Here is a 27746-nt window from a genome sequence, read left to right on the forward strand (position 1 = left end):
AATTTTTTTTCAACATCTGTGTTCTGGCAGGAGAATGAAACTCTCTTTTTTTCAGGCAGAGTAGGAGAATGAAACATTATCTTACCGGATGAGCACGTGCCCAGTGAACATATTCCGTTTCAGGAAGGTAGTATGCCTGTTTGATAGTGTGCAAGGACGATGTCAGTTAAGCACAAGAACAAACAGTTTCCTATGTAATAATAATGATATATGTGGGCATTCTAAGTCTTATAGCACCTTGGTGTGTGATCTGGTGCCACTGGCCACAGGTTTTAACAAGATCAGAGAACACCCAACCCCAAAACAAGCACAGAAAAATGCATAGCAGATTAGCAATAAGACAGACATCAGTGAATATGCTGGACCTGGCAAACCACAATGTTTGATTGGACGATTTCCCTTCTTATACCATCAAGTGGTTTCAAAATGCTAAGCCTGCCCAACATCTATGTTTATTCTGAGCGAACTATTTGTCTCCAGACTGACCCAAGTCCCAACTGACTCAAAGAATTTCAGGAGCCCTAGTAATATATGACAGCATTTTTTCCATGTCTGCCATTTGGCAAGGTAGCATGATTTCGTAATGATTCCAATTGTCACTAATTGATTTCCAGTATTCTGATAACTGTATACATATTAGACATACTTTCATCATTTTTTTAACATCAATAGGGTCAAATTTATTGAAGGAAAAGGGTGAGGAAATACAGCCACACAAACAATAAAAGGAAAAGAAACAGAGATGGACAAGTAGCCATTAGACCAATTGCTTTGAGCTGTAATACATACTATGGAAACACAAAGGGCAGCCGTACCAACAAGAAAGGGAAACTAAAAGAACCACAGAGAAGGAAATTGCAAATATGAAAAGAAAAAGCCCAGGCATATATCAGAGTATAACTACAGTGTTCTAACTTGCTAGGCCATGACAAACCATTTCAAAATTGCCAAATAATAATATTCACAAATCATCATTTAGGACCGTAAAGCCAAATAAAGATAAAAACAAAATATAAAAGTAGCTCAACTTTTTTCTCAAGACCACTAAAATTTATTTCTGAAATGGTTTACCTTGATAAATGTTTCAACAATTTGTAACTTCGGTCTCACATTAACCGAGACAAAATGTTGTAGCCCATTGATCAAGACCTGAAATGAAACAGGAGCACCTTACATTCAAAATCTACCCAAAATAATTAAATTGATGAAAAGCAAGCACCGAAGACATAGTAATAGAAAACCTGAAGGTCTAATGACATCAAAGCCCGCCCTTCATCAGTACATCTCTTTACTCGTGACAGGCCTTCAATAAGTGTTTCAGCAACACTTTCAAGTCCGTATTCTAAAAGAAGGTCCTGAACCTGTAGAGAGAAATAACCTATAGATAATGAGCCATATCGTTTTAAAAAATTCCAGGCCTAGTAATTTCCAGAAATTAGGGACCATTAACACCTAATAATTTATGAATTGAGATCACGGGCAAGGCCGTGGACGGAAGAGGCACAACCCCTGAAATTTTTATTAACCCTGCCTCATAAGAAAAACAAACCATTTGCATGAAGTTATAATTTCATTACGCATTACCTCTTTGTGTATTCCTCCATGAGTAAGCCTTGTTTTATAATGCTTAAATTCTCCCAGCATCAAATCAACATACCTATTAAGACATCGAATAATACCAAACTACGATTTTATTATTCGTAATTAACAATATCACATAGGTACAAAAGAAAACAAATAGAATTATGGCAGACCATAAAAGCCAGGAGTTCACCAATCAAAATTCAACAAAAAGTTTTGTTGCTAGAGACTGTAAGTCTCGCTATTAGCGCCAGCTAGCACTAATACCAAGATGAGTCAAGAGTAGTTTAGATAATATGTTTGTTTTCTCTTTTCTAATTTTCCTGTCATGCACCTTGCTTACTCTTAAAGTGATTTTATATTGAATGCAGTAGGAGCTCTAACACTGATTTGAGATTCCCAAGTTTACAAACCTAGCATCTTTCATTGTTCTCTACTATTATTATATACATATTTCATTTGGTCACATATCCCCAAACAATAAAAATCAATTACTATGGTTCAGGCTTGCAACCCAATACTTTTGGTGCATGGCATTTAATTAAATAGGAACTATGCATGGCCTGCAATGCAAGGCCTTCCTGAGGGGTCCAAATATATCATTGCAGCTCAGCTGGGCCCGAATTTGTGAATGGGCAAGACCCATGGTCCCCAACTCACATGTTAAATTTCAGCCCAAACAAAGTTTGGCATGTGCCAAAATAGAGCTTTAATATCGGGCTAAGGGAGAGTGTACAGAAAGGGTCTACAAACATAAAATAGATGTGCATTTGTTATATACTGGGAGGCATTCAATTACATTGGAAAAGTCTGGGTATTCTATCGGATTAGGCTCTAAATTCTACACGTAACAAATCCAGATTATGTCCTCTCAACCAGAAGTTCAGAAAAACACATCATCTGTACATGGTCACAGTGAAGGTAAAGCCAAACGGGAAGAAGTAGCACAAATTTCAGTTTGCCTTGTATAAATACAAATAAACAAAAAGAACATCTTTAATCATAACATTTCTTTGAATAAAATAATATTTGACAGTTTGACTATATATGATCCCAAGGGAAAATGAGAAGACCAAAATTCTGAACAAAGATACAGAAACTGTCAATGCAAAGATCAAGATTTTAAATCATGAACCATGCATTTACACATATACGAGACAGTCCTTATAGAGTTATAGACATACCCATTGTGCTCTAGCCCAAGATCTTTTAGTTCCCATTTAGCATTAGCAATCCGATCAACATACCTGGAATTTCAAGGCTGTCAAAGCAAGTAACCATGCACAATAGATAGAAATAAAAATGCAGACTAGGAAATCTGCTAATGTCAACAACTGTAATACATCACATAAACAGCAATAATGTTCACTCAACAACTGCTTCGGTAGATGTAGATCAGATAACTGTGAGATCAACACCCATACGATATCACAACAATTTTTTTCTTTTTTTAATTTTCTTAGAACACTAATTGGAACACATAAAAAATAACCATGACAGGTTCTATTAACTTTCTCCATTAATAAATTGAAAATTCTCCACCCAAAAGCAGCATCATTAAAGTGATGAATTCGAATCCCAAGATCAAGGACTATTGGGCTGGACAGGAATAAAAGTTATAAAAAATTTGGATTGGTTGTCAGCACATAAATAATTAGTTGGCGAGCCAGTAGGGCCCCACTTATAATCATGAAACATAACTCCATAGTCATCAAAAAGCAAATCTAACAGTTTGACTGCCAGTTCGTAGCCACTCTTGATTAACAATGACCATCAATGATTTGGACATAACATTTAACAATGAAATCTGGTGGACACTCTTGTGAACCATTTTTCCATAAGGTTGTGTTCATTTAGCCTGTGTTTGGTATGCATTCTTAATAAAACTCTTCTTCTTTTCTTCCTTTTTTTCCCGGTTTGGGGGGGATTTTTTTTTTTTTTTTTTGGGGGGGGGGGGGGGGTGTGTAGGGAAGGGAGCGAGGGGCAATGGTGGTGCAGGGTTGAGTTCTCAGAAACTGATCTAGACCAATAAAGCATTCAAAAAATTAGAAAGCACAACAGCACTAATATACCATCATATTGTCAGTCCATAAAAATCCTTAGATGAGAAAAAGAAGTTGTAGTCTATGCTTGGATGACATAAGACAGGTGTTTCCTACCAGATCATCAATATAGTTCTACATGCTACTTCTTGATAGCCTAGTCAACATATAAAAGTAATGATGTAGAAGCCGGAAAACATAAAGCAAAAGAAAACAAACTGGTGGACTCCATGACAAGCCTCCAACAAACATAGAAAAAAATTCGAGGAAAACTCAAGTTTTGACCAGGTGAAAAATGGGCAACCTAGGTGGGAAACTGGAAATTTCGAAGAAATTTAGGACTTTTTTGTGCAAGTTTCAACATCAAATTTCGATAGGTTTTAGGGAGTATTTTAAGGTGGGACTCTGCATTTAAGCTAATTAGAATATAAAGAACACATTGGCTGTATTTTGCTAAAAAATTGAATGTAGATATGTCATTCAAATATTCAATGTACATAACATCAATGTAGAGTTGTCCGAGAAGTACACTATAAACTTAACTACTTAAGTACATAACATTCAATATATAATTTCTAACTTCAAAACATCAAATACAAAGTAACTGACAACAAAAGGAAAGCACAACTCAGTGCCAAGAGGATTTATCCTGTGAGCTGAGTAGTACTATACTTGTAACATCCTCTCTTCCAATCAATGAACATAGACATCCCATGACATTTTATGCCTATGGTTGTCAAGGTAATCAACAACTGTAACTTTATAAGTTTGGTCATCAACATGCTTAAAATAACCAGTTTGAGGGAATACGCAATTTGGATAGGGAAGTCCTCATGGAGGGGTAATTGTCGTGGTATTTTGGGAGGCATGAAACAAAAAAAATTGAAAATTTGGGAAAGCTACAAAACTTGCAGGAAAATGTCTTAGGTTTCCACGAAATTTCACAAGTTTCCATGAAATTTCCCATATTTCCCACGAAATTTGGGAATTTTTTTTCTTCTCATGAACCAGCTAGTCCAGCTAGGTTGAACCAAGTTTCGACAAGTCTCAAGGTTTTGACGAAATTTCAACGGTTTTGATCAAAACTTGGGATTTTTTTTCGGTCCCCTAGTTTTTCGTTTCCAAGTTTCGACCGAATTTTGTTATATGCCAACAAACAAATAATATGTACTAACCACAAAAGGATATGAGTAGTCTTAATCTCCAAGACAAGAAAGAATCAAAATCTTCAAACAAAAAACCTCTTATCTGAATGCAGCTTTGCCAATAGACATCAACAAATTAGGACTCAAAAGTACATGGCAGAAGACAGCAAAATGATGCATCATGTAGTCCACTAGCACCACATGATAATGATCAAGCCAATAAGAGCAATGAAAGAAGACCAAGTAGTTTAATTATTGACAATCACATCCTGCTAACTACTTGATAGAAAGCAACCAACCACACACAAAAAGAGGACCAACATACAAATGGTGCAATGAAAATTCCAGCCATCACACAAAGTAAAAGCAACAACCTTCTGTGGTAAATCAGAAGAGTTTAGATACTGTAAGCATTGGTCAAACAACCTGACGGATCAAACTACAGCAAGCCATAGACATTGTTCACTGAAAATGTAAAACAAAAACTAAATATAAAAGGAATATCACTGCACAACTAGCAGCAACGGAAGTTTCAAGTTTCAACAATGATATCTTAGAGCTCCTAAGGATAAAAAGTCGAAAGAAGAAAGGAACAGAAATGAAAATGAGAACATATTCAAGAATTTCCTATCAATTTTCTTATCTGAATAAAATGGACTGACAACAATACTGCTACATATTATGGCACATGACCACAGAGACCAGAATAAAAAGCAGAGAGTGTGAAAATACCATCAGTAAGACATATCCTCAATATCCATTTTGGTTACATGATGAGTCGATATCAATATATGGAGAGCTGGACTTTTTGCTATCAAGGTCTCATATATTTTTATAGGTCTCAAACACTGAGATACAAAAACAGTATCGGCAATCTAATGCAACAATTGTTAATAAGAGTAACCATTTGACAAAAGTTCAATGAATTACAAACTTGTTTTTATATCATCATTCTCCAAATCCAGAAGCCCCTTTTTCTACAATATGACAATGTCTATTTTCTCAGGTTTATGAAGTTATTAAAGTGTTTTAAACATATTTATGTGATGCTTAGAGAACATTTTTGGCCAAGATGAGATGGAAGCAAAAAACTTGGTGTATGTAAAATATAACCTTTAAAATCATAATAACCAACAAAATAGACATCCACTAGCACAGGAAAATAATCCAGAAATCAACCTTTTCAGTTACTAATTGACATGACCAGCAAAGTTGCCTTGAACATCAAAGAGAATGGAAGAATATGGATCTAAACCACACTAAAATGCTGTCAACAAAGCACCACAGATAAGAGGGGGGGGGGGGTTGCCTTGAACAGGGCTGAAAGAGAATATGGAGACTGAGCAACCTATATTTGTAACAATCAAAAATATTTTCCTGCACATATGAGCTATGGATTATAATGAAATTACCCATTGATATGAAGAAGCATCCTAGCAGTTGTCCGATGGATGTACTCAGCAAGATCTGGAACAGAATCTACCTGATAAAAAGAAACTTCTTGTTCACTTCAGAGACAACAACTGAAGTTTTTTAAAGAATGGAAATTGGGAAAGCAGAGTAATAAACAAGGTTAAGATGATAAAAGGTAACTATGACATTATCACAGAAAACTAAGATTCATACCACGTTGGCATAGAAATCCTCTACTATAGCTCCATTATGTTGCAAAAGCATTGACTGGAGATGAGGCTTAGATCGATGCAATATTCGAGCAACAAGAGAAACTGTCTCAGCAGCTGCACATCTTTCCTGCAAAAAAAGATAGTAATGTCTGTATCATTTTTGTGGTTATTGTTTAGAAAATAGAGCTATTAGTCTTTTGGGTTTCATATTTTATAACTTTCTTGATGTGCAAATAGAGGTTGTTTTTGTCAATTCTAGGTAACTTACTGGCTATATGATAACAGTTCCTTCCTGTGTTCAGGTTATTCATTCCAGGTCATGGACTGCATCTCTTGGTCTGCTACTTCTCCTCCCCCTCCTTTCTCCTTTATCTCTAATCTCAGTTCTCCCTCATATGTCCTAGGTCTGATCATTTGGGATTGTATCATGGTATCAGCACTTAATGAACAGTTTTGAGATCCCTCTCTGTTCTCTCATTACTCTCAACCAGTGATGCAATCTAAAGTGATGGGAACCTAATAACACCAATCAACACGGTCCCCATATTACATCATCTATGGTTACTGCTGTTCTTGAAGATCTAGAGATGGTTTGATGTCAAAAACACCCTGTTTTAGTACTACTGCTAGCTTGTGAATGACTAGTTAGACTGGCCCTGTTTGATTGGTCTTCTTTGTTGTATTCTACCCAACAACAAGTCTTTGTTTTAAAACAACCTGGATCTGGTTTACTTCGTCTGTTCTTTTTTGTCTAATGCTTCTCAATAGTTCTTAGATTTCCATCACAGCAATTTTTTTTTCCAGAGATTGCAACTTGTCTGCTTGGGTTTGGTTGCCAAACTGCTAATGTTAGATTCGAGGGTTTCAATGGGAGGTTGTGAATGTGGGGACCATTGAGGGGATGTTGACCCCAAAACATGACACGATTCTCATGGTTACAATGGCTGGAAAATATGGTTAAGCAGGTTAGGGTTTGGGAAACCTATATTTCAGCAGGGAAACTATCTAGGGTTTTGGTGGTCAAATGGGACAGCAGCTAGAATCATATACAGAAGCTTTGGCTTACGCATGGACGGTTCAATGATGAAGTATGTCTGTGGGTGGATTTCTGTGGAGGGGGATTTTTGATAACAAGCATAGGAAAGGAGAAAGAGATATCAGGGTTTGCTGCATTCTCCTACTTTTTGCAGTCTTCACTGGGAGCATCTCGCATGGCAGATCAATAGTTGAAACCCTGTGAATGATGGATCTTCAAACATCTGACTGATTCCAGTCCCAAAAGGAACTTGTATTTTGAATAGCAAGCCCCAACAAGAGCTCAGATTTTAAACATTTAAATACTTGACAAAGTAACTTGATTATTACAAAACATGAAGGTTGATATTCATTTTGTTCAAGACGTTGTGATGAAGAAACTGATCAAAACTCCATCTTCTTCTTCATCAGATCAGCTTGCTGATATGTTTACAAAGTCCTAGTTGACTCCTAGTTTACAGTTGAGTTGTAACAAGCTGGGCAAGGGTGATCCATATACTCCAGTTTGAGGGGGAGTACTGAAAAACTAGGGGTATCACGGTCCCAGCTTGGGTGATCCATATGCTCCAGCTTGAGGGGCAGTGTTGAAAAACTGGGGGTATTATGGTCCTTCGGGTCGTTTTAATAATTTCTGCAGTGTTTCATAGAACAATGATAATTTCTGCCTACGAACTGGTAAGCTGCCTCTCTTGGTCTGCGACTTCCTCTCCTTGTTCCTCATTTTCCTGTCTCATTTCTTCCTTATCTGTCCTAGGTCTGACCATTAGGTTTTGTGACCGCCACAGTAATTATTATTCTTACTTGGTAAACAACAGGAGAAGAATATAACAATATATTAGAAGCAAGAGAAGAACAGACAAAGGGCCCAAGGAATGCCAAAAGCCAAAATAGAGGAAAACAATAAAATACTTGCCAAGATTTTCCCATCATTTGTGGAAATGATGAAAGCACAACCATAATAGCAGAGCAAGCTTGCCAAGATTTTTCCATTTGCAGAAAATAATGTTTTCACCTTCTAACACATCATCTTGTATTTTTAAAGATTTTCTTCATCTATCCATCCATATCAACATCACCTAGGCACCCAACATGATCATTGATCTCTGCCCCAGCAAGGACACAGATTCACTAATCCTATTAATTATAGTCATGATTCTTCATTATCATAGCCTTGAGTACCGTATCAATTGTCGCTGAATAAACTTCATTCATGCTGATGAAGACAAAATTCTTAAGTAGTGGCAATAAGATTCACCTTGGGAGATATATGGAGGGCACTTTTTGCATCTATATACAACAACAACTAACAACAATAAGCCTTTTCCCACCTAAATGGGGTCGGCTACATGGATTCTTGCCCTCCTATCAGTTATGTTTGAGGCCATGCTAGATACAAGACCTAAGCTATGCATATCCTTTCTCACCACTTCTCTTAAAGTTATCTTAGGTCTGCCCCTAGCTCTCCTAGTTTCTTCAATTTGAATTATATCACTTCTCCGTACAAGGGCATTTATAGGCCTCCATTGAACATGGTCGTGCCACCTCAAACGACTTTCTCTTTCTCATAGCTTATCGCTTATGGGAGCAACTCCCAGACCAACTCTAATAGGATCATTCATTATCTTATTCTTCCTAGTTTTGCCACTCATCCATCTTAGCATCCTCATTTCTGTTACACTGAGTATATCTACATGATTCTTTTTAACAGCCCAACACTCTGCACCGAACGACGGTCTTATAGAATTTTCCTTTAAGCTCTAATGGAATACGTCGATCACACAAGACCCTGGATGCACCTCTCCACTTCATCTACCCTATTTTGATTCTTTGGGAAACATCATCCTCTATATCACCTCTTTTATTTATGACTAAACCAAGGTACCTAAAACAATCACTATGAGGAATCTCTTTATCATCAATTTTCACCACCTCATTGTCTGCCCGATCATGACTAAAGTTATAAACTAGATATTTTGTTTTCGTTGTACTTAGTTGAAAGCCTCTTGATTCCAAAGTTGCTCTCCATGATTCTAACTTGGTATTAATCCCTACTTGAGTCTCATCTATCAACACAATATCACCAACAAAAAGCATACACCAAGGAACCTCATCTTGAATGTCTTTGGTGAATTCATCCATTACTTTTTGCATCTATATACCCAAGATTATAAAAACTAGACTGATGAGGTGGTTCATCCCATATCCTTCTGCTTCACTAATTCACTTCAATAACATCAGGGGGAACCCCAAAACATATATATTGGGGAACTTTATCACTAGAATGAATCAGAGAGCTGATGTGGTTTAACGTTATCTCTTTGACTGTTGTCAATCACTTGGGAAGTTGGGACACATTTCCAATTAACTTCTTTTCCTTTATCGTTTCCTCCACTTCTACAGCTCTGTTTTTTTTATTTTGGAACTGTTCCTTTTGGATAGAGGCAGTAATATTTGAGGTGAACAAGTCTTGTTTTATGTTGCTATTGTTAGAAACTTAGAACTCAGGGGCAAAAGAGGAATAAAAGGTGCAATATATACATTCTCGACGCATAAAAAGAGGAGCAAAAGGTAGAAAATGTATAGATCATGTTTACTTGTTGGTTTCAGATTCTCCCTTTTGTTTTTAGGAATTTCCTAGTTTATGTTGTACTATGATTTTATTCTACAAATAAGAGAGATTTATGGAGAATGAAAGCCTCCAAGAATTCCTGCTATACCATCATTTTCTTTTTCCACCTTTTCTCTTCTTCTCTCTTTTTGCATCTCCTCTTGCCTCTGTTTCTTCTACCAATTAACAGCTTTTACCATTTATTTCTCTTATATGTATTGTGAATCATTAAGTGAGACCACGCAAAAAAATTGGTCAAATGGGGGGGGGGGGGAATGTCTAAACACCCTCCGCACAACCTCCCCTCCCCCCCCTCTCCAAAAGAATGGGAGAAAGAAAGGGAAAAAGAAAAGAGAACAATGCATACAGTTGCATTATTCAGCATGTAATGAATACCTTGAGACCAAATGAAGTGCTTGGCACATGACTTGGAGGACTTGTAGGAGTGATGTCCATTTGTGGGAATGACGTGTTCAAAGAAGTTGGAGAAGAGGAAGAAAGTGATACTATCTGTGGTTTTATCCACTGATCACAATCTTGTGCTATTCTAGATAATGCCGTCCTGAGCCGGTCTGGACACCAAAAAAAATAACTTTAAATGTATAAATTATCTCAAACAGAACTCCAGGTCTGGCCTTATCAAACAAAAAATGAAGATCAAATACCTGACAACATATTTTTGGAATATAAATAAAAAGGAAAAGCATCTTACAAGAAAGAGATTCTGTTACGCCTTTTCCACTATGATGCATGTCTCGCGGACTGAATGTTTCAAGTATGAAATGGAAAAAAACTTCAAACAATTGGCAGGTTCCCTACAATGATTTCACTGAATGAGAGACAGATACAGAGAACATCCATGTAAATGCATCACTAGAGAGTCAACCCATAACAAATAAACACAAAAAAAAAAGCTAACACACAAATTTTACCTTGAAGAACTCCACATTGACTATTTCTAGCTTTTGCATGAGCCTTGCATATTTGTCCATCAACCTAATTATTAATCCATTATACCTTCAATCAGCTAAATACATTTATAAAAGAAATGTAGAAGTATCAGAAAGTACTAAAACTCACGTGCATTTGTGCAAGGATTTGTACCTTAGAAGACAAAGCGAGGATCCAGATTGTGCTGTTGTCTCGTCATCATTCCAGTGAGAAGAATGATTTCTTGAATGCTTGGGTTTAGATATCCGACTTGGAAGCTGACTATCCTCATCGATAAAATCTGCTAAGAGATCCTCATTTTCATCCTCGGGAACAGAACTATTGCCATTCACATGATTCACATCACTCTTTCTTGGTGAGAACTTATCGTTATGTAAGATTTCAAAAGGCTTTTCATCAGTTGTCCCAGAGACTGCTGCTCCATTAAGCAATAGAGAAGAGCCCAGAGATTCAGTGGCACCAGATGCAAGCTTTAATAGAAATGGATTTCCAGTTTTAAGCCATTGGAAAAATCCATTTTTCTGGTTGCCAGATTCAATCGGGTCTGGAGATTTCTTGGAATGAAGTGCCTGGAACTTGGCAGGGTTCCCATCAGCAATTAAAGCTGCTCCATCACCAACAAGGCCTGCCAAACTAATCACCTGTATGGTGTCTGGTGGTAATTTCTGCCAAGTCTCCTTCTCCAAGACCATCTTTAGTGCCTGCACAGTTCAAACCAATATCATCTTTTCATCCACATTTATGTATTATACCAGTCAGTACGATGAATTGGTTATAAAATGAAACCCTAGTTTGACTGAAAATCCCATTCTTGATCTGGCTGAACTTATCAGTTCATAGAAGATGCTGGTTTTTTACTTCTAGTTGGATCCCTTTCAATCTAGTACTGTTTACAGTACTATTTACAACATGCATCAATTGTTTTTAGATCCAGACACGACTCCAATATAGAAAAAAGTTGAATAGATGCTGAACCCAAGATAAACCTAGTTGACCCCCACCCAAACAAAAATCTTTTTGTATAGCCTTAAACAAATAACATATGAGTCAAACAGTAGGGAAGACAAAAAATGATGGCGAAGCAGAGCAGGAAGTAAAAGGGTAGAAAAACAAAACCAGAGGAGATCCATGTGACAGGCCTAGCTATCAATATTTTAAGCATATCCAAAAATCCCAACCTCTATGCATATTGAATGTACTTGTATGGTCATACTTTTTCTCTCAAAAGAAGTGTTTTATGCTTCAAAACTATGTTTGCTTACATCTTAAGCATTTCTATATGTTTTTGACCATTTTCACTATCTTGTGCTACTCCAAACATGATGTCTTCTTAAAACTGCCCTAACATCATACTCTAAACCTTGCAAACAATCACCAGAGTCTCTATAAACCCCAACACTCTAAGAGATCACCTCCAGAACAAGCTTGATAACTCACCATCTACAAATTTTGAAAACACGTCCAGTTTTCCATCTATATGTGAGTATGTGACCAAAGTTCAAAAAACTTGATTTAAATTGATTATCCATCAGGGGGAGTGACAGAAAGTCTATGATGCAGAATCATCACCAAATTGGGATTCTAACCTTTATAAGTCTAGGGCTGAGCTACATACCTATTGAGCCTTCAATTCCATGGGTTTTATATGTAATAGACCACTTTTATGGGCCTATAATATGGGTAACTAGGTTGAGTAGGAAAATAGCATATTTACTTTGGTTATTTTAAGTTTTGGTTTAGTTTAATTGAACTGATTCTGCGGTTCAAAAGATGCGTATTAGCCACTATATCTGTTGGATTCTATTAGGAGTCTAATAAGAGTTTGTATAGGAGTTAAATTAGAGTTTGCATTCATGTAAAATTCTATTCCTTGTAATAGTCTACTTTCCAATTAATTATAAATAGAGGGCTTGAGATCATGGATCAATAAGCCATTCTACCACAATCTACTTTCTCAACATGGCATCAGAGCCTAAGTTCGATTATGATCTTTTTTTTCCTTTTCTTCAAACTTTCAAATCCATTGCAAACCATTGCAATTGGGTTTGACGGAGAGAAGAAGAGAACCACCACCACCGCTGCCTGTAGCTACTGCATTGCAAACCTCATGTTACTAAACTTGTCGCTGCCGGCAATTCTTTTCAGTACCGTCTCGAGGGAAGAACAGTAACAGAAAAAAGAGGAAACCAGAAGAGAAAAAGCTGTTCCTGCTTTGCTGCACTACTGCTGCTGCTTCCTGCGTCAAGAACAGATTCACAGCTGTTGGTTGCTGCTTCTTGCTTCTGCAACTGCTGCTTCCAGCTCCAAGTATATACTCGCAGCCAACACAGTTTTCCTTTGAATCGCAGAATACAAACAGTTCTGGCCCATCGCTTGTCTGAATCGCAGCATATCGATCGTCTAATCACACCCAAATCGCTGAATATCGATCGTAATCACAGTGAGTTTTCTCTGGTTTTTTTTCTTCTGAAACTCTTCGTCTCCGTCAAATTTTTTCATCTGATTCTTTCTTTCGAACCTTGAATCAAGTCCTAACTTGTATCGAATCAAGCCCCAACTTGTATCGAATCATACCTAGTTTCTTTTCTCCCTTAGCTACCGTTCTATTTGCCCAGAAAAAAAAAAAAAAAAAAAAAAAAAAGGAAGAAACAAAATACGATGGTTGAGGGACTTCTTTGGTAAATTTACTTTTTCCCAGGGACCTACATGCAAATTCCCATAATTTCAGGGGTTTAGTTGTAAATTCAGATAATTCCAGGGGCCTATTTACGATTTCAAATAGTTCCAGGGACCTATTTGTAAATTCAAATAGTTTCAGGGACCTATTTGTAATTTCAGCTTTTCTAAGGACTTGTTTGTAATTTCAAAAAAGAAGAAAAGAAGAAGCAAGAAAGAGATCTGGTTGAGTTGTTTGGCTATTGCATTCTGCGACATTTCTGTTACTTCGAAAGGGTAAAGACTAAAGAACTGCAGGTAAATTTGTCAACATGACAACTATTGATGCTTCCTCTACTCCCCATACAAACTCCTACCTTGCTACTTCAGGTAAAACTTTTACAGGCTTTTAAGCTTCTTCAGTTTCTACTCCTTGGATCATTGATACAGGAGCCACAGATCATATGACAAGTTTATCCACCTCTTTCTAACAATATTCTCCAACTTCTGGAAAGGATAAAGTTCGAATTGCTGATGGCTCCTATTCTTCCATTGTTGGAAAAGGAACCATTCAGCATTCTCCATCACTTTCTTTGTCTAAAGTTCTACATGTTCCCTCTTTCTCTGCTAACTTGCTCTTTATCAGTAGTCTTACACATGACTTGAATTGTAAAGTGACTTTTTCCCATCTTACTGTGTCTTCCAGTATCTGGTCACGGAGAAGGAGATTGGATGTGGTAAACTAAACAATGGACTTTATTTGCTCGAGCCGATTGGAGAATCTACATCTGCTTTGACTACATCTTCTAATCTGGTCCATTCGATAACATCAGACCTTCATCAGTGGCACCGTAGGTTAAGTCACCCCCTCTAGGAACTCTTAAGAACATATTTCCTAATTTGGTTTCTTCTTATAATGAGGATAATTTTTTCGCGAAGCCTGCATTTTTGCAAAGCAGACTCATTCTACTTATTTACCTTCTCTTCATAATAGAAAACCTATTCCTTTTATGCTAATTCATACTGATGTGTGGGGTCCCTGCCAACGTGTATCTATTATTGGCCATAGGTACTTTGTTACTTTTATTGATTGTCACTCTCATTCTACATGGATTTATCTTTTAAAACAAAAAAATGAGGTTTTCCGATGTTTTCATGATTTTCATAATATGATTAAAACTCAGTTCAATGCCACTGTGAAGATCCTTTGCAGTGACAATGGCACCGAGTATCTTGATGGTGAATTTCAAAGATATCTCTCGACGACGGCATAATACATCAGACCAGTTGCGTTGATATGGCTGCCCAAAATGGGGTGGTTGAAAGGAAGAATCGGCATCTCTTAGAGATAGCCCGTTCCATTATGATTGCTATTAATGTACCTGACCAGTACTGGAGTGATGCTATACTCACTGCTTCTTACCTTATGAATAGGATGCCCAATAGGATACTTGGTTTTAAATATCCTAATGAGATTCTTCAGGGAGCCTCTTCTTTTGTTGTTCCCCCAAAGGTTTTTGGATGCGTGTGCTATGCCAGAATCACAGCCCACCAGAGTAAGCTGGCTCCCCGTGGCCTGCATATTTTTGGGGTATTGTGCTACTCAGAAAGGGTACAAATGTTATCATCCTCCCTCCAGGAAAACCATTGTATCCATGGATGTAATTTTTCATGAGTTTGGCCCTTACTATACACCTCTCCAGGGGGAGAGTCCTAGAGGAGAGGTGTTCTTTCCGACTCTAGATCTTCCTATCATAGACCAACACAACTTAAGAGTCCCAGAAGAGTTCCCTGACCAGGGGGAGACTTCGGCTAGTATAACTGAGGACTTTAATCCTCCCCCTTCGATTTCTGAACCATGTGAAGAACCTAGCCAGGGGGAGACCACTCCTGTGAGACACACTGATGGGGTCTTTCAAAACCAGATTGACCAGAATAAGGAGGTACAGACTTATCAGAGGAAGAAATACAACCGGCTAAAGCAGGTGAGAAAGGTGATATGTTACCACTTCAGTCTCCTGCTCCAGAATAAGATTTTACAGCTCCCCTTAAGGTATCTTCTTTTGATCTTCCTATTGCTCTTATAAAAGGGGTCAGATCTTGTACTCAACATCCCATAGCTAAATATGTTTCTTATAACTCTTTGTCTGACTCCTACCGTGCTTTTATATCCTCTCTGTCATTTGTATCTGATTCTAAAAGTTTGCAGGAAGCCTATGCAAATAAGAGATGGAAGGCAGCTATGATAGAGGAAATGCAGGCAATGAAGAAAAATGACACTTAGGAGCCGGTTACACTTCCTCCAGGAAAAAAACCAGTGGGCTGCAAATGGGTATTTGTGGTTAAACAAAATATGGATGGATCAGTCAACAAGTTGAAAGCTATACTAGTTGCAAAGGGGTTTACCCAAACCTATGGGATTGATTATCAGGAGACCTTTGCCCCTGTTGCGAAACTAAATACTATCAGAGTTCTATTGTCTGTAGCTGTGAATAAACACTGGAACTTGCACCAACTAGACGTAAAGAATGCCTTCTTACATGGGGAGTTAGCAAAAGAGGTCTATATGGAAATCCCACATGGTTTCTCCAATGACAATCTTTGTAGGGAAAGTCTGTCGGTTGAAGAGGTCAATTTATGGGTTAAAACAGTCACCTAGATGCTGGTTTGGACGGCTCCTGAAGGCAATGACTTCTATTGGGTACAAGCAAAGCAATGCTGATCATACACTATTTGTCAAGAAGTCAGGTACTAACATCACACTTCTCATTGTTTATGTAAACAGTATTGTCATCACAGGGAATGATGGTGAAGAAATTCAGAAGTTGAAAAACTTTCTTGGCAGAGAATTTGAAATTAAAGATCTAGGGAAGTTACAGTATTTCTTAGGGATTGAGGTTGCTCGATCAAATAAAGGTATATTCCTATCCCAAAGAAGTATGTCCTAGATCTATTATCAGAAGTGGGAATGTTGGGGTGTAAAGCAGTTGATACCCCTATTGAAGTTGGAGCTAAACTTAAAGAAAAAAAGGGAGAACCAGCGGACAAAGGAACATACCAAAGGCTGGTAGGGAAGCTTATTTACTTGTCCCACACCAGGCCAGACATCGCTTATGCTATAGGGATATTGATCCATATTTAGCTCATATGAAGGCTGTTACCAGAATACAACAGTATTTGAAGGGTACTCCTAGAAAAGGAATACTTCTATCACCCACCGATAATCTAAAAGTAGAACCATACACTGATGCAGACTAGGCTGGATCTCCAGACAGGAAGCCAATTTCAGGTTAGTGTACCTTTGTTGGAGGTAATCTAGTTACTTGGAGAAGTAAGAAACAGAATGTGGTAGCTTTATCTAGTACCGAAGCTGAATATAGAGCTATGGTTCGTGGAGTTTGTGAGTTACTATGGTTGAAAGGCTTGCTGCAAGATATTGGAGTCCAAGTTCCAAACCCTATGAGTTATATTGTGACAACAAGTCTGCTATTAGTATTGCTAATAATCCAATGCAACATGATCGAACTAAGCACATTGAAATTGACAGGTTTTTTGTCAAAGGAAAGTTGGAACAAGGGCTTATCTACATGCCTTTTTGTAAGATCTAGAGACCAAGTAGCAGATGTTTTCACTAAGGGTTTGAAAGAAAGAGATTTCCTTCCTATTGTAGGCAAGTTGGGCATGACTAATATCTATGCCTCAACTTGATGGGAGTGTTGGATTCTATTAGGAGTCTAATAAGAGATTATATAAGAGTTAAATTAGACTTTGCATTCATATAAAATTATATTCCTTGTAATAGTTTACTTTCCACTTAATTATAAATAGAGGGCTTGAGATCATGGATCAATAAGCTATTCTACCACAATCTACTTTCTCAACAATATCAAAATCAAATTTAAAATAGAGTTAAAAATAAAAACTAGTATTTTCAAATTTCAAGCAACAACTTAAAAAAGAGGGACAATTTGAAAAATTCATGAACATCACAAATATTAATATAGTACTAATGACAAATAATGATAACATACAGACAGATAAATGAAGAGATAATAAGAATCTTTTTAGCAATCACAAATTGACATACATGCATATTCTGCCGATGAAAGGCTGAGAAGTAATTTTCACAAACACTCTTCAACCTCTGCCTGAATTCCACTGCTTCAATTCCACAAAAAGCTTCCCCAGCTAAGATGAAAACATTCAGATCTTCATAATTTCTCAAGAATTGGTGCATGCTTGTTGAGCAAACAGCAGAAGATGAAAGTAATACTGAGACACGACTTGTGGTAAGATACCAAAGGTTCTTTCGCCCTCTCTGCAATGTCTGTGCAACATATGCTATAGCATCCTTCCTCAAATCATCCCAAGAAGCACTGCTTGATGTCGCATTGCCATCATCCCTTCCCTCATTAGAAGCTTCATGAGCACTTAAGGAAAGGGACCCAGTGGTTCCACTACTATCATTCACAACTGTGGTGTTTGTTCTAGATTCCACTGGCAAAGAATTAGTGTGCACTCTATCCAAAGAATTAGAAAGAGACAGATTCTCTGCTTGGGAATTACTTAAATTCTTTGGCAAGTGAACATCTTCTGAACATGCAGAGAAGTCATTAGGGCCCTGCTTCATGTCCTTAGTCCAAAATTCTGAACCCTGAAATAACAGGTGCAAGTCCATGGTAATTATCATATATCTATACAAATAAAAATTTTAAAAAAAAATTCTAAGACCAAAAAGAAGCTCAACTTGCAAGAATAGGTCTAACATAAAACTGGAAACGACTAATAATTGATGGCTAGAATAGCCAACCAGCAATCACTCAACATGTCATCCATAGAGCTAATTAACTTAACGTCAGCAATTTAAAAATGTCACATGCCAACCTCTTAAGATAATGTTTAATGAGCAAATAAAAGATTGACAAGATTAAAAGTATGACAATCTAAAGCATGGTTAGAGCCTAACAACAGATATTGCTTGCTTAGGGCAGTCCCGAGTCTGAATGAACTATTTAGCTAAGTTTGAGACACGTCACAAACATAATACTAACCCAATATTGTCCAATCCCTCTGAAATTTAAGATCCAAATTATGGGTTTGGTTTTAGAAACTCAAAAGAAACCAAAATTGCTAATCAAGATCTGGAATTCAAGAGAATTTTAATCTCACAAATCCAAGATTCTGATATGATTCAAAAGTTGATTGAACCATCAAGTCAGATAAAAGAGTAAGATGCCAGAAGGTAAGTTCAAAGAAGCAGTTAGATTCCTAGAATCTGAAAAATTTTACTTAGAAAGGGAATCTCACATCTGGAAATTGAAATGTGCTAATAATCTGATCACATGTCAGAATAACAGAAAAGCAAACTGTCCCAAAAGATAGATAGAATCAGATCAACAGACATGGACTTGGCGGAATGGAATGACCCTGCTGGAATTAGGATTCCACGAAATCAATATAAAGGCCGGATTCTAAACTGTGGGTATGCTTAGAATGTTGACCAATTACTAAATTTGAAGTATGATTTGAAATCACAGACTTACAAGAACTACAAATTCCAGTAACAGGGTATGCATAAGGACAGAAAAGAAGAATGAAACTACTGGCATGATTTCATGGTGGATAAGGTGCAGTCCCATATGATTTCATGATTTATGTATTTCTGCGTCTCTCTGCCTCTCTCTACATCTCCTCCTCTCTCCTTCTCTGCGCCTCTTTCTCCTTTGTCTCAGACTCCCCTCTTTGCTCCCTCTCTGAAGCCTATGCTTCTCTCTGCCGGACACCAGATTCAACAACAATGAAGAATCTTCGACAGCAATAGATCTGGAGGTCAGAGGGACGCTGGCAGTCCTCCATTTATTTCTCCTTCCTCTCTGCTTCTCTGTTGGTGGAGGGTGAATGCCTGACTCTGTTCTCCTCCTCCACCTCGCCTGGGTTTCTCCACCTGTTTCTCCTCCCCTCTCCTCTCCGTTTGTTTCTCATCCTCTCTTCTCTAATGCATTTAAAAAAAAAAATAAGAAAGAAAGAAAGATAGAAAGAAAGAAAAAGAAAAAGAGAAAGAAGAAGAAGAAAAGAACCTCAGCCTTTTCTCCTCCCTCTGCTTCTCCTCCTCTCCCCCCTCTGTCATCAAGGGTGAGTGTCTCAGAGTGGCTTGGCTGTCCCCTGCCTATGCTTCTCTCCAACTAGCAGTCATCTGCCTCTTTCTCCTCCTCTCTCCCTCTTCGTTCCCTCTCTGCTTCTCCTCCCTCTATATCTCCTCTTTCCCTCTCCATTTGTTTACAACTCCGCCCTCCATCTTTTGAGCTCTGTTTTCGTTGTCTTGGTATACATTTGTATTCTTCTCCCTACCCCCTTCTCTCCTTTGGTTGATGAATTTATTTATTCATCTGAAAAAACAAAGACTAGGACTTCATCACCCCCCAAGATTTAGAGTGAATCAGAACTGAACCATGGTTGAGGTTTGAGCAAGAAAATGGAACATTTCATTGAATGGCTCTGATTTTTTCTCCTGAGGTAACATTTATTTACCTCCGATCTGCATTACCCGTCACATGCAGAACTTGGGTTGCACTGAACCAACTTCAAACACACCAAATGGACCTGATCAAATCAACCCAGCTGGTCTTCTAGAAGGACCAAAAAGAGATCGAAATGCTCTTCACATAGACTAACATAAACAGTAGTATAAACAGTGTCACTGCCTTTGTTGGCCTTGAAAGAATCTTTTTTTTTTATGAATAAATAATATATTAAAAGCAATGTCACTGCCTTCTCACTACATAAACAGTAGTATAAACAGTGTCACTGCCTTCTCACTACAGGAGAAGAATACAAAGGAACTGAGAAAGAGGGGGGAGGGGTGGAGCAAGGAGCTCAAGAGGGGGGGATGAGAGAGCAGGTGAGACCCCAGAAACCAACAATTAACCTATTTCTAGGGTTGTCGACAACAGGGCGATGGGGGAGAGATAGCAATCTAGAAGAAACATCAAAGTAGATGGCTTTCCAAATCAAGTCTAAGGATCGAGATTTGGGAGTCCATCTTCTAAGGTTGCGCTCCCACCAAATGTGATTGATGGCAACACTAAAGACTAGCTTGCCAAGGTGATTGCAAATGGAGTGACTGGCAAAATTCCTCAAGATCCAAGACCAATCACGAACAAACCCATGTGAGCATCTCGAGCGGGGCCAAATGGATGCAAGGGCTCTATCCCAAAGGGGACGGGAGACGAGGCAGGAGAAGAAAAGGTGGTCAATGTCTTCTGAACCACTCCAGCAAAGGATGCAACTAGGGTTGGCAGGGATGTAGCGGCTGATGAGGAAGGAATGGAGAGGGAGAGCATGGTTGAGCGCTCTCCAAAGGGTAAGGGAGTGACGGGGAATGTGGCCTTTGAACCAAACCAAATGGGACTAGGGGACAGGGGGATGGGGGGAGCAAAGAAGATTCCAAGCGGAGGAATTGGTAAAAGATTTGGAAGGCAAAGGGGACCAAATGGTGGTATCTCGGGACATGTTGAGGATGGGAGGAGAGTATTCTAGACATGTGTGAAACAGGTGGGGGAGGGGGGACCAGGCCCCGAGGGAGAAGAAGGAATCAAGGGTGGCAGTCTTAGGGATGCGGGTCTCATAGATTGCGCAAGGACCAAGAAGAGAGAAGAGAATGCCCAACGGATGCCAGGGGTCAAGCCGGAAAAGGGTGGAGGAACCAAGCAAGACTTGGATAGAGATGGTGGAGAGAGCTTGGGACCGAAGGAGAAGAATCTTTCTTCAGATCCAAGAGGGGATTAGAGGGGCAAGAAACAGCCCAAATAGAATCTTGTTTGAGAATGTAAGAATAGACCAAGGAGACCCAGATGGAGTCATACTTGGAAGCAATCTTCCAAATGAGCTTAAGGAAACATGCCAAGTAAACGTCAAGGATGCGACAAATGCCAAGGCCACCCTCAGCTTTGGGACGACAGACCGCCGCCCAAGAGATGGGATGAAGAAATCTGGAAGCTTCTTGACCTTTCCATAGGAAAGCACAGAAGAGAGACTCCATGGACCGGATAATGGATTTGGGGATAAAGAAGATACCACTCCAATAAAGGTAAGAGGATTGGAGAACAAATTGAATAAGCACCACACTCCCAACAAAGGATAAAAGCTTTCCTTTCCAAAGTTGAAACATTTTCCTAATATGATCAAGCATAGGGGTGCACTGGTGGCGGGTGAGCCTATCCGGGGATGAGAGGGAGCCCAAGGTAAGTCACAGGAAAGAAGCTAGGACTGAACCCTGATAGTTGTAGAAGAGAAGCACGGGTAGCTTCCAAGACACCCGAGAGAAAGAGGGTGGATTTGCTGAGGTTGACACGAAGGCCGGAAAGATATTCAAAAGAGGAGAGGGAGGAAAGAATGGTGGAAATGGATTGATGGTCATCTTTGGAGAACACCATGAGGTCAGCCTTAGCGGATTCTCACCCTGGAGGGGAAGTAGCCAGCTGGGGAGCTATTTGTGATGATGGAGAAGCAAGGGGTGGAGATACAAATCTCAATCCTATGGATAAAAGCCAAAGGGAATCCCATAGTAGAGAGGACCTCGCTAATGAAATCCCAACGGATGGAATCAAAGGCCTTGTGAAGGTCCCCTTTCAGAAGAGCCTCCTTGAAAGAATCTTATTTAAAGTTTTTTGTGGCCCAAGAGTAGATCATGTGAAAATCTAATATCAAGATTGAAGACTGAAGATCTTTCTTAGAAGTCTCTAAATATGTTATCCTTAGATTCTACTTTCAGAATTAAGTTTCTACTTTTCTTGTTGCTTAGAATCCTAGCTAGATAACTGAACAAAGTAGGTTCTATTTACTGTATTAGTAGTTTATAATCTTTCTTCAAGAGCCTATGCTGAACCTTGCTGAGAGAGTTGAACCACCTGTATCCTTTACTTTCTATTTTTCTATTTTTCTATTCCTCCCATTCTTCTCTCATTTGAATTTAACCTGAACTAAAGACCAGCATCAGCTGCTGCTACTATGAAGAGAACTTGATGGCTGTTGTGAATCCAGCAGCCACTCAACTGCTGAGAGTTTGCTGCTCCTGATCCTGCCAAGGGATCAGGTCTTACTGCTATTTTGAGAGTTAACTACTCAGTGATGCCCAAATTCGAGCCAGCCACCTTCATAACTGTGAATGGTCTCAAGTTACTAATTCCTGTCCTTGTTTCTCTGTCTCTAATTTGTGGGTTAACCAGGCTAAATCATCTATGATCTTAGCTTTACATTCCCATCAACACGTGTAAGATAAATATGTTTAGAGAAGTAAAACATTATCACATATAGACAAAAAGAGTTTCTTACGTGCACCCCCTCCGATTCCAAACGAAACTTGGCGCACCCCCTCCAAAACCAAAAGCTTACCGGTACCTCCTCCAACCTCCAGACTGTTAGTTGCCTGTTAACCATATAAGTGAATCTACCATTTTACCCTCACTTAATAAATGAATTTAAAAACCTAATATGAAATTACTAATTTACCCTAAACCCTATTTGAATCCCCTCCTTTCCAAATGCAGCTCTTCTTCCTTAACCTTCTGGTTCCAGAGCTTCAAATGCAACAGCACTCTTCTCTCCAAAACCCTCAAAGCTGAACCAGAACCAGTCCTCAGTCCTCACACACGTAAAAACCTTTGCCTTTAATCTGAGATTTTCAAACTGAATCTCAGTTACCACCTGGTCTAATTTCAGAGAAATCTCTTTCAGTTCTCAAAGATTCCATATCATCATAGGACCCCTAATAACACTTTAAAAGTAAAAGAGCAGAAAGCTGAAGAGATCTTCAAAGATGTGATTTTTATTGCAAAATCAATATTAGGAAAGAGGTTTTGCAGGATATTAGATGCTGCTATCAGGGAGAATGTAAGTCTGCAGCATAATATCTAAGATTACGAGTCATAAAAAGGAGATAATAAATGACAAAATCTCAATCCATGGATCCCTGAGATCCTTTAAAATTCTAAAAAGGGGCTTTCTCACAGCAATGATTTGGTACTAGAGAAATCAATGAAAATGAACGAAGAAATGAATCAGAGAATCATGAAGATCTCATTATGAATGTGGGATCTGGTGGTGGTGCAGTTGCCACTGATGTTGCTGCCCCTTCTAGAGGCGGTGGTGGTACACTGGTACTGCCCGTAGGGTGGGGTGTGCTATATCTTAGAACCATTATCAATGATACAGTTATGGTTCTATATTGTGAAAATAAGGTTGAAGGAACTTCCGACACAGAGGTTTTAATTATGATTAACCACGCTTTGTACTACATTCTCGTGTTAGGAACATTGTATACAACTAAATATTAATTTAATCACTACAGGTCTTCTTTTGTCTCCTTGGGATCTTCTGAAGTAAGAAACAACCCCAGACTGAGAAAACACGTTAAAAGATGCAATTTCTTTCTAATTTGTCTTATCTCATTTTTTTTTTTCTTCCCTACATGCGTAATGTAAAGACAAATACACTAACTTTAATCTCAATATATCAATTTGGCATCATCATATGGTAAATAATTTCATTAGTCAAATGATCCACTAGTTATTAATGTGGGATGAGCCACTAAAATAAGTGCCTGGAATTTTTATTTTTTTTTAAGTAGTCACTAGTCACCAACAAGACTTTGGGCATATGTTGAGGATTGCAGCCATCCTGTGTACAAATCCACGTTCAGGAGTCTAATACCCTAACCTTAATCACAATTTATCAACTTAGCATCAGATAATAAAAAGTTCTAGAAGTCAAATGACCCACAAGTTATTAATGTTGGCTGAGCCAATAAAAATTGCCTCAATATTTCACTTCTTAACAGTCATCAATAAAATTTTGGAGACATATTGAGCATTGCAGTCATCTGGTTTGGAAAAGAGTACAGTTTTAACTTTTAAAGTCATATGGAATTCTTCAAAAGACTATTATAACAAGAACAAGGTAAAAGGGATTACAATTTAATGTACATGTTAGAAGTATAACTTTTAAATGTGTTAGATTCACCAGAAGCAACAGGGATAGCTAAGGTAGCAACAACCCCAAAAAAAAAAAACCATTAAACATTAAACACAAATCTAAAGTCGAATATTAATGATATGATTTTCCCTTACCATTTTGCCAGGTTGAAAGCACATGATTGAATAATATGAACACATTAGTTTAAACAGCACCCCCAATGTTCCCAATAAACATTGTCGAAATCTAGGTTCAGGTATCTGAAGGCAGAGATCGCTGTATGTGAGTCTGGAGAAAGAACATTAAAATAAGTTAATCAATAAGCTGAATCCATAACTACTTCAGCAAGCATCAACACTAGCCATTCCTGACAAAACTCTCTCCCTCTCCTGAGATACTGCACCAATAAAGCAAAAAAGAGGAAGGTATGCCAATTTCTCTCAAGTTTCACCAGCATGTCTTAGTTAATGAGGCTTGAATCATGATACATGCATTTTTTTCAATAAAAATTGCATTGCGAGATGGGCAAAACCTCGCTGGCTGTATTGAGACAAGATATGCAAAATGTGCAATCTCACTCAAAACATGGTAAAAATAAGCCTCTGCTTGGACCATTTTGACCGCAGTGGGTAGAAAACTGGTATTTTTTTTTTTCTTCTCAACCAAGCATTTCATCTCGGTTTTCATGGAAACCAAGATTTCAGCAAAATCTCAGGGAGATTGAACCATGCCATCAGGATCTCTTAGCCAAGACAGATCCCTACGAGAGACATCTGTTGGATTTCCCAAATCAACAGTCTTTAAAATTAAAAAATAATAATAAAAACAATAATTAAGGAAAAAAGATAATAAGAATAACAAACCAAAACAGTCAAATTCTATAAAAGGAAATTTCATAAAAATTTTACCCACCAAGGCATCAAATCACTATTATTTTTACAATATTCACTGAACAAGGGGGAATACAATGAAAAGCCAAATAAGCTGATATGCATAAAACAATGAAAATTATAAGCATAAGCTGAAAATCTCATATAACTTGCACCCAGAATGAACCAACTATACAGTCTTTTGATGAGCACTGACAACTCAAGCAAACAATTCATCTAAAATATATTGTAGGCATAAAAAATCTAAGTTTAACAAAACAAAAAAAAAGGGATTGAAATAGAATTATGATTAATAAACGTACCTATTTTTTTCCACAATGGGTAAGCCCTGATCCTGCCAAAGTAAATCAAATTTCCTTTCATTGAAAGAAAAGAAAGTCCAAACCATGGAAATGTCTAAAAGCAAGGCTCATAAATAATGGATATAACAGCAAAAATACAAATTCTATCGAGAAATCCATTTACAAGCCAACAGAAAGTAAGAAGAAAAAAAATGGACAAAAAGTAATAGACCATATAAATTCAATCATTAGAATCTTTTAAACCCAATGCACAAGGATCTCAAGATTCTCAACCAAAAAGTGCAAACTATGTATGACTATGTGGGTGATGCTCATAATCCTATGGCTCATATAGTATAGAAAGAATGCCAATAGCATAGGCTGGTAGCATCAAGGTCCAACCAACGAACACACTTCCACTCCCATCTCTGCAGGGTATGGGGAGTAGGGAGGATCATAACGAATACAGCCCTTACCCATGCTTTTGTAGAGAGGTTGTTTCCAAATTTGAATATGTGAGAACTTGGTCAAAATGAATCACAAAGGCCACCATCCATTAGAATTTATTAAAATTTCAATAAGATGATCCAATTTCCCAATGAACATAAGGTGATGAGCAGGGCTTAAAGTTTCGACCGAGGGGAGACAAGACAAGACAAGATGGGCTGAGACGCCCTTGAATCGCAAGCCATTGAAGTGACACAAGCCATATACCTCTTAAAGTTCCATATGTATATTCTATATCGCATTGTATAGCCATAATGCCCTAAGTACAAATTCAATAAAAGTTATTAACAAAATTTAATATAGCATTGTCTAGGAAGGATGCACATCATATCCATTTCAAAGAGAAAAATTTTTGAAAACTCCTAAACATGATGTGATGTATTAGCCGTAACATGTTGATATAGCCGATACCAATGTTTCAAATTTCATCTCGTCTCAATGTCTTGACAAGGATGACACAGCCGAGATATGGAGCTTTCACCGAAATTTTGACGAAACATGGTACAATGGTGCATCATGTTTCAGTTGACTGTTTTGGCGGGTTTCAGTTGGTTTTCAGGTTTTATTTTTTGTGTACAGCCTAATTTATGGACAATAAACAGCATTTTCACTAAAAGCTAACAAAAAGCAGTGTTCTTAATTTGCACATATCCAGCAATTCAAAAGGAAAAAATTTTGAATAACTCCTATACATGATGTGATGTATCATGTATTAGCCGATACTAATGTTTTGAATTTCGTCTCGTCTCAATGCCTCTACAAGGACGAGACAGCCAGATATCGAGCTTTGCCGAAATTTTGGCGACAGATGGTACAATGGTGCATCATGTTTCAGTTGACTGTTTTGGTGGGTTTCAGGTGGTTTTCAGGTCTTATTTTTTGTGTACAGCCTAATTTGCGGACAATAAACAGCATTTTCACTAAAAGCTAACCAAAGCAGTGTTCTTAATTTGGACATGCCTAGTCATATGCGGACAAAACTGGATCATATATTTTCACAAATATAAATATGGATACATAAGAGAACATTGAAACATTTATTAAAATACAAGAACAAATATTAAGAAAGTAGCCAAATCTAAATTACAATCTACAAATTAAAAATTACAGTTACAGTACCTTGAAATTCTGGAAATTTCACTGAAATTTCCAAAGTTTCACCAAAATGCCGAAATTTTGTCAAAATTCAATCAACTCACTCAATTTCGTTTTGGCCCCTATTTCGTCTCGGACAAGTTGTTGTGAAAGACAATGTCTTATCGATCCATGATCTCAAGCCCTCTATTTATAATTAAGTGAAAAGTATACTATTACAAGGAATAGAATTTTACATGAATACAAACTCTAATTGGACTCCTAGTAGAATCCTACACTCCCCCTCAAGTTGAGGCATGGATATTAATCATGCCCAACTTGCCTACAATAGGAAGGAAATCTCTTTCTTTCAAACCCTTAGTG

The 27746-nt window shown here is 38.0% G+C and overlaps 1 protein-coding gene across 2 annotated transcripts in view; it reads right to left on the reverse strand.

Annotated features, from left to right (window-relative positions):
- Positions 1–27746, reverse strand: part of LOC149021371 (coiled-coil protein) — a 75011-nt gene that overhangs the window by 1079 nt on the left and 46186 nt on the right. For both annotated transcript variants that reach the window (XM_089149609.1, XM_089149610.1), the window contains 14 exons: positions 25803–25834; positions 24766–24898; positions 17730–18296; positions 11141–11688; positions 10969–11032; positions 10749–10851; positions 10433–10608; positions 6395–6520; positions 6181–6251; positions 2766–2828; positions 1585–1657; positions 1242–1361; positions 1072–1149; positions 86–136 (listed from right to left, as the gene is read on the reverse strand). In XM_089149609.1, the coding sequence (XP_089005735.1) occupies positions 86–136; positions 1072–1149; positions 1242–1361; positions 1585–1657; positions 2766–2828; positions 6181–6251; positions 6395–6520; positions 10433–10608; positions 10749–10851; positions 10969–11032; positions 11141–11688; positions 17730–18296; positions 24766–24898; positions 25803–25834 (2205 nt within the window). The remainder of the gene's footprint in view (positions 1–85; positions 137–1071; positions 1150–1241; positions 1362–1584; positions 1658–2765; positions 2829–6180; positions 6252–6394; positions 6521–10432; positions 10609–10748; positions 10852–10968; positions 11033–11140; positions 11689–17729; positions 18297–24765; positions 24899–25802; positions 25835–27746) is intronic.

The sequence above is a fragment of the Hakea prostrata genome, chromosome 3, assembly GCF_041222555.1.
Source record: "Hakea prostrata isolate BN-2017 chromosome 3, UWA_Hpros_2, whole genome shotgun sequence".
Taxonomy (NCBI): Eukaryota; Viridiplantae; Streptophyta; class Magnoliopsida; order Proteales; family Proteaceae; genus Hakea; species Hakea prostrata.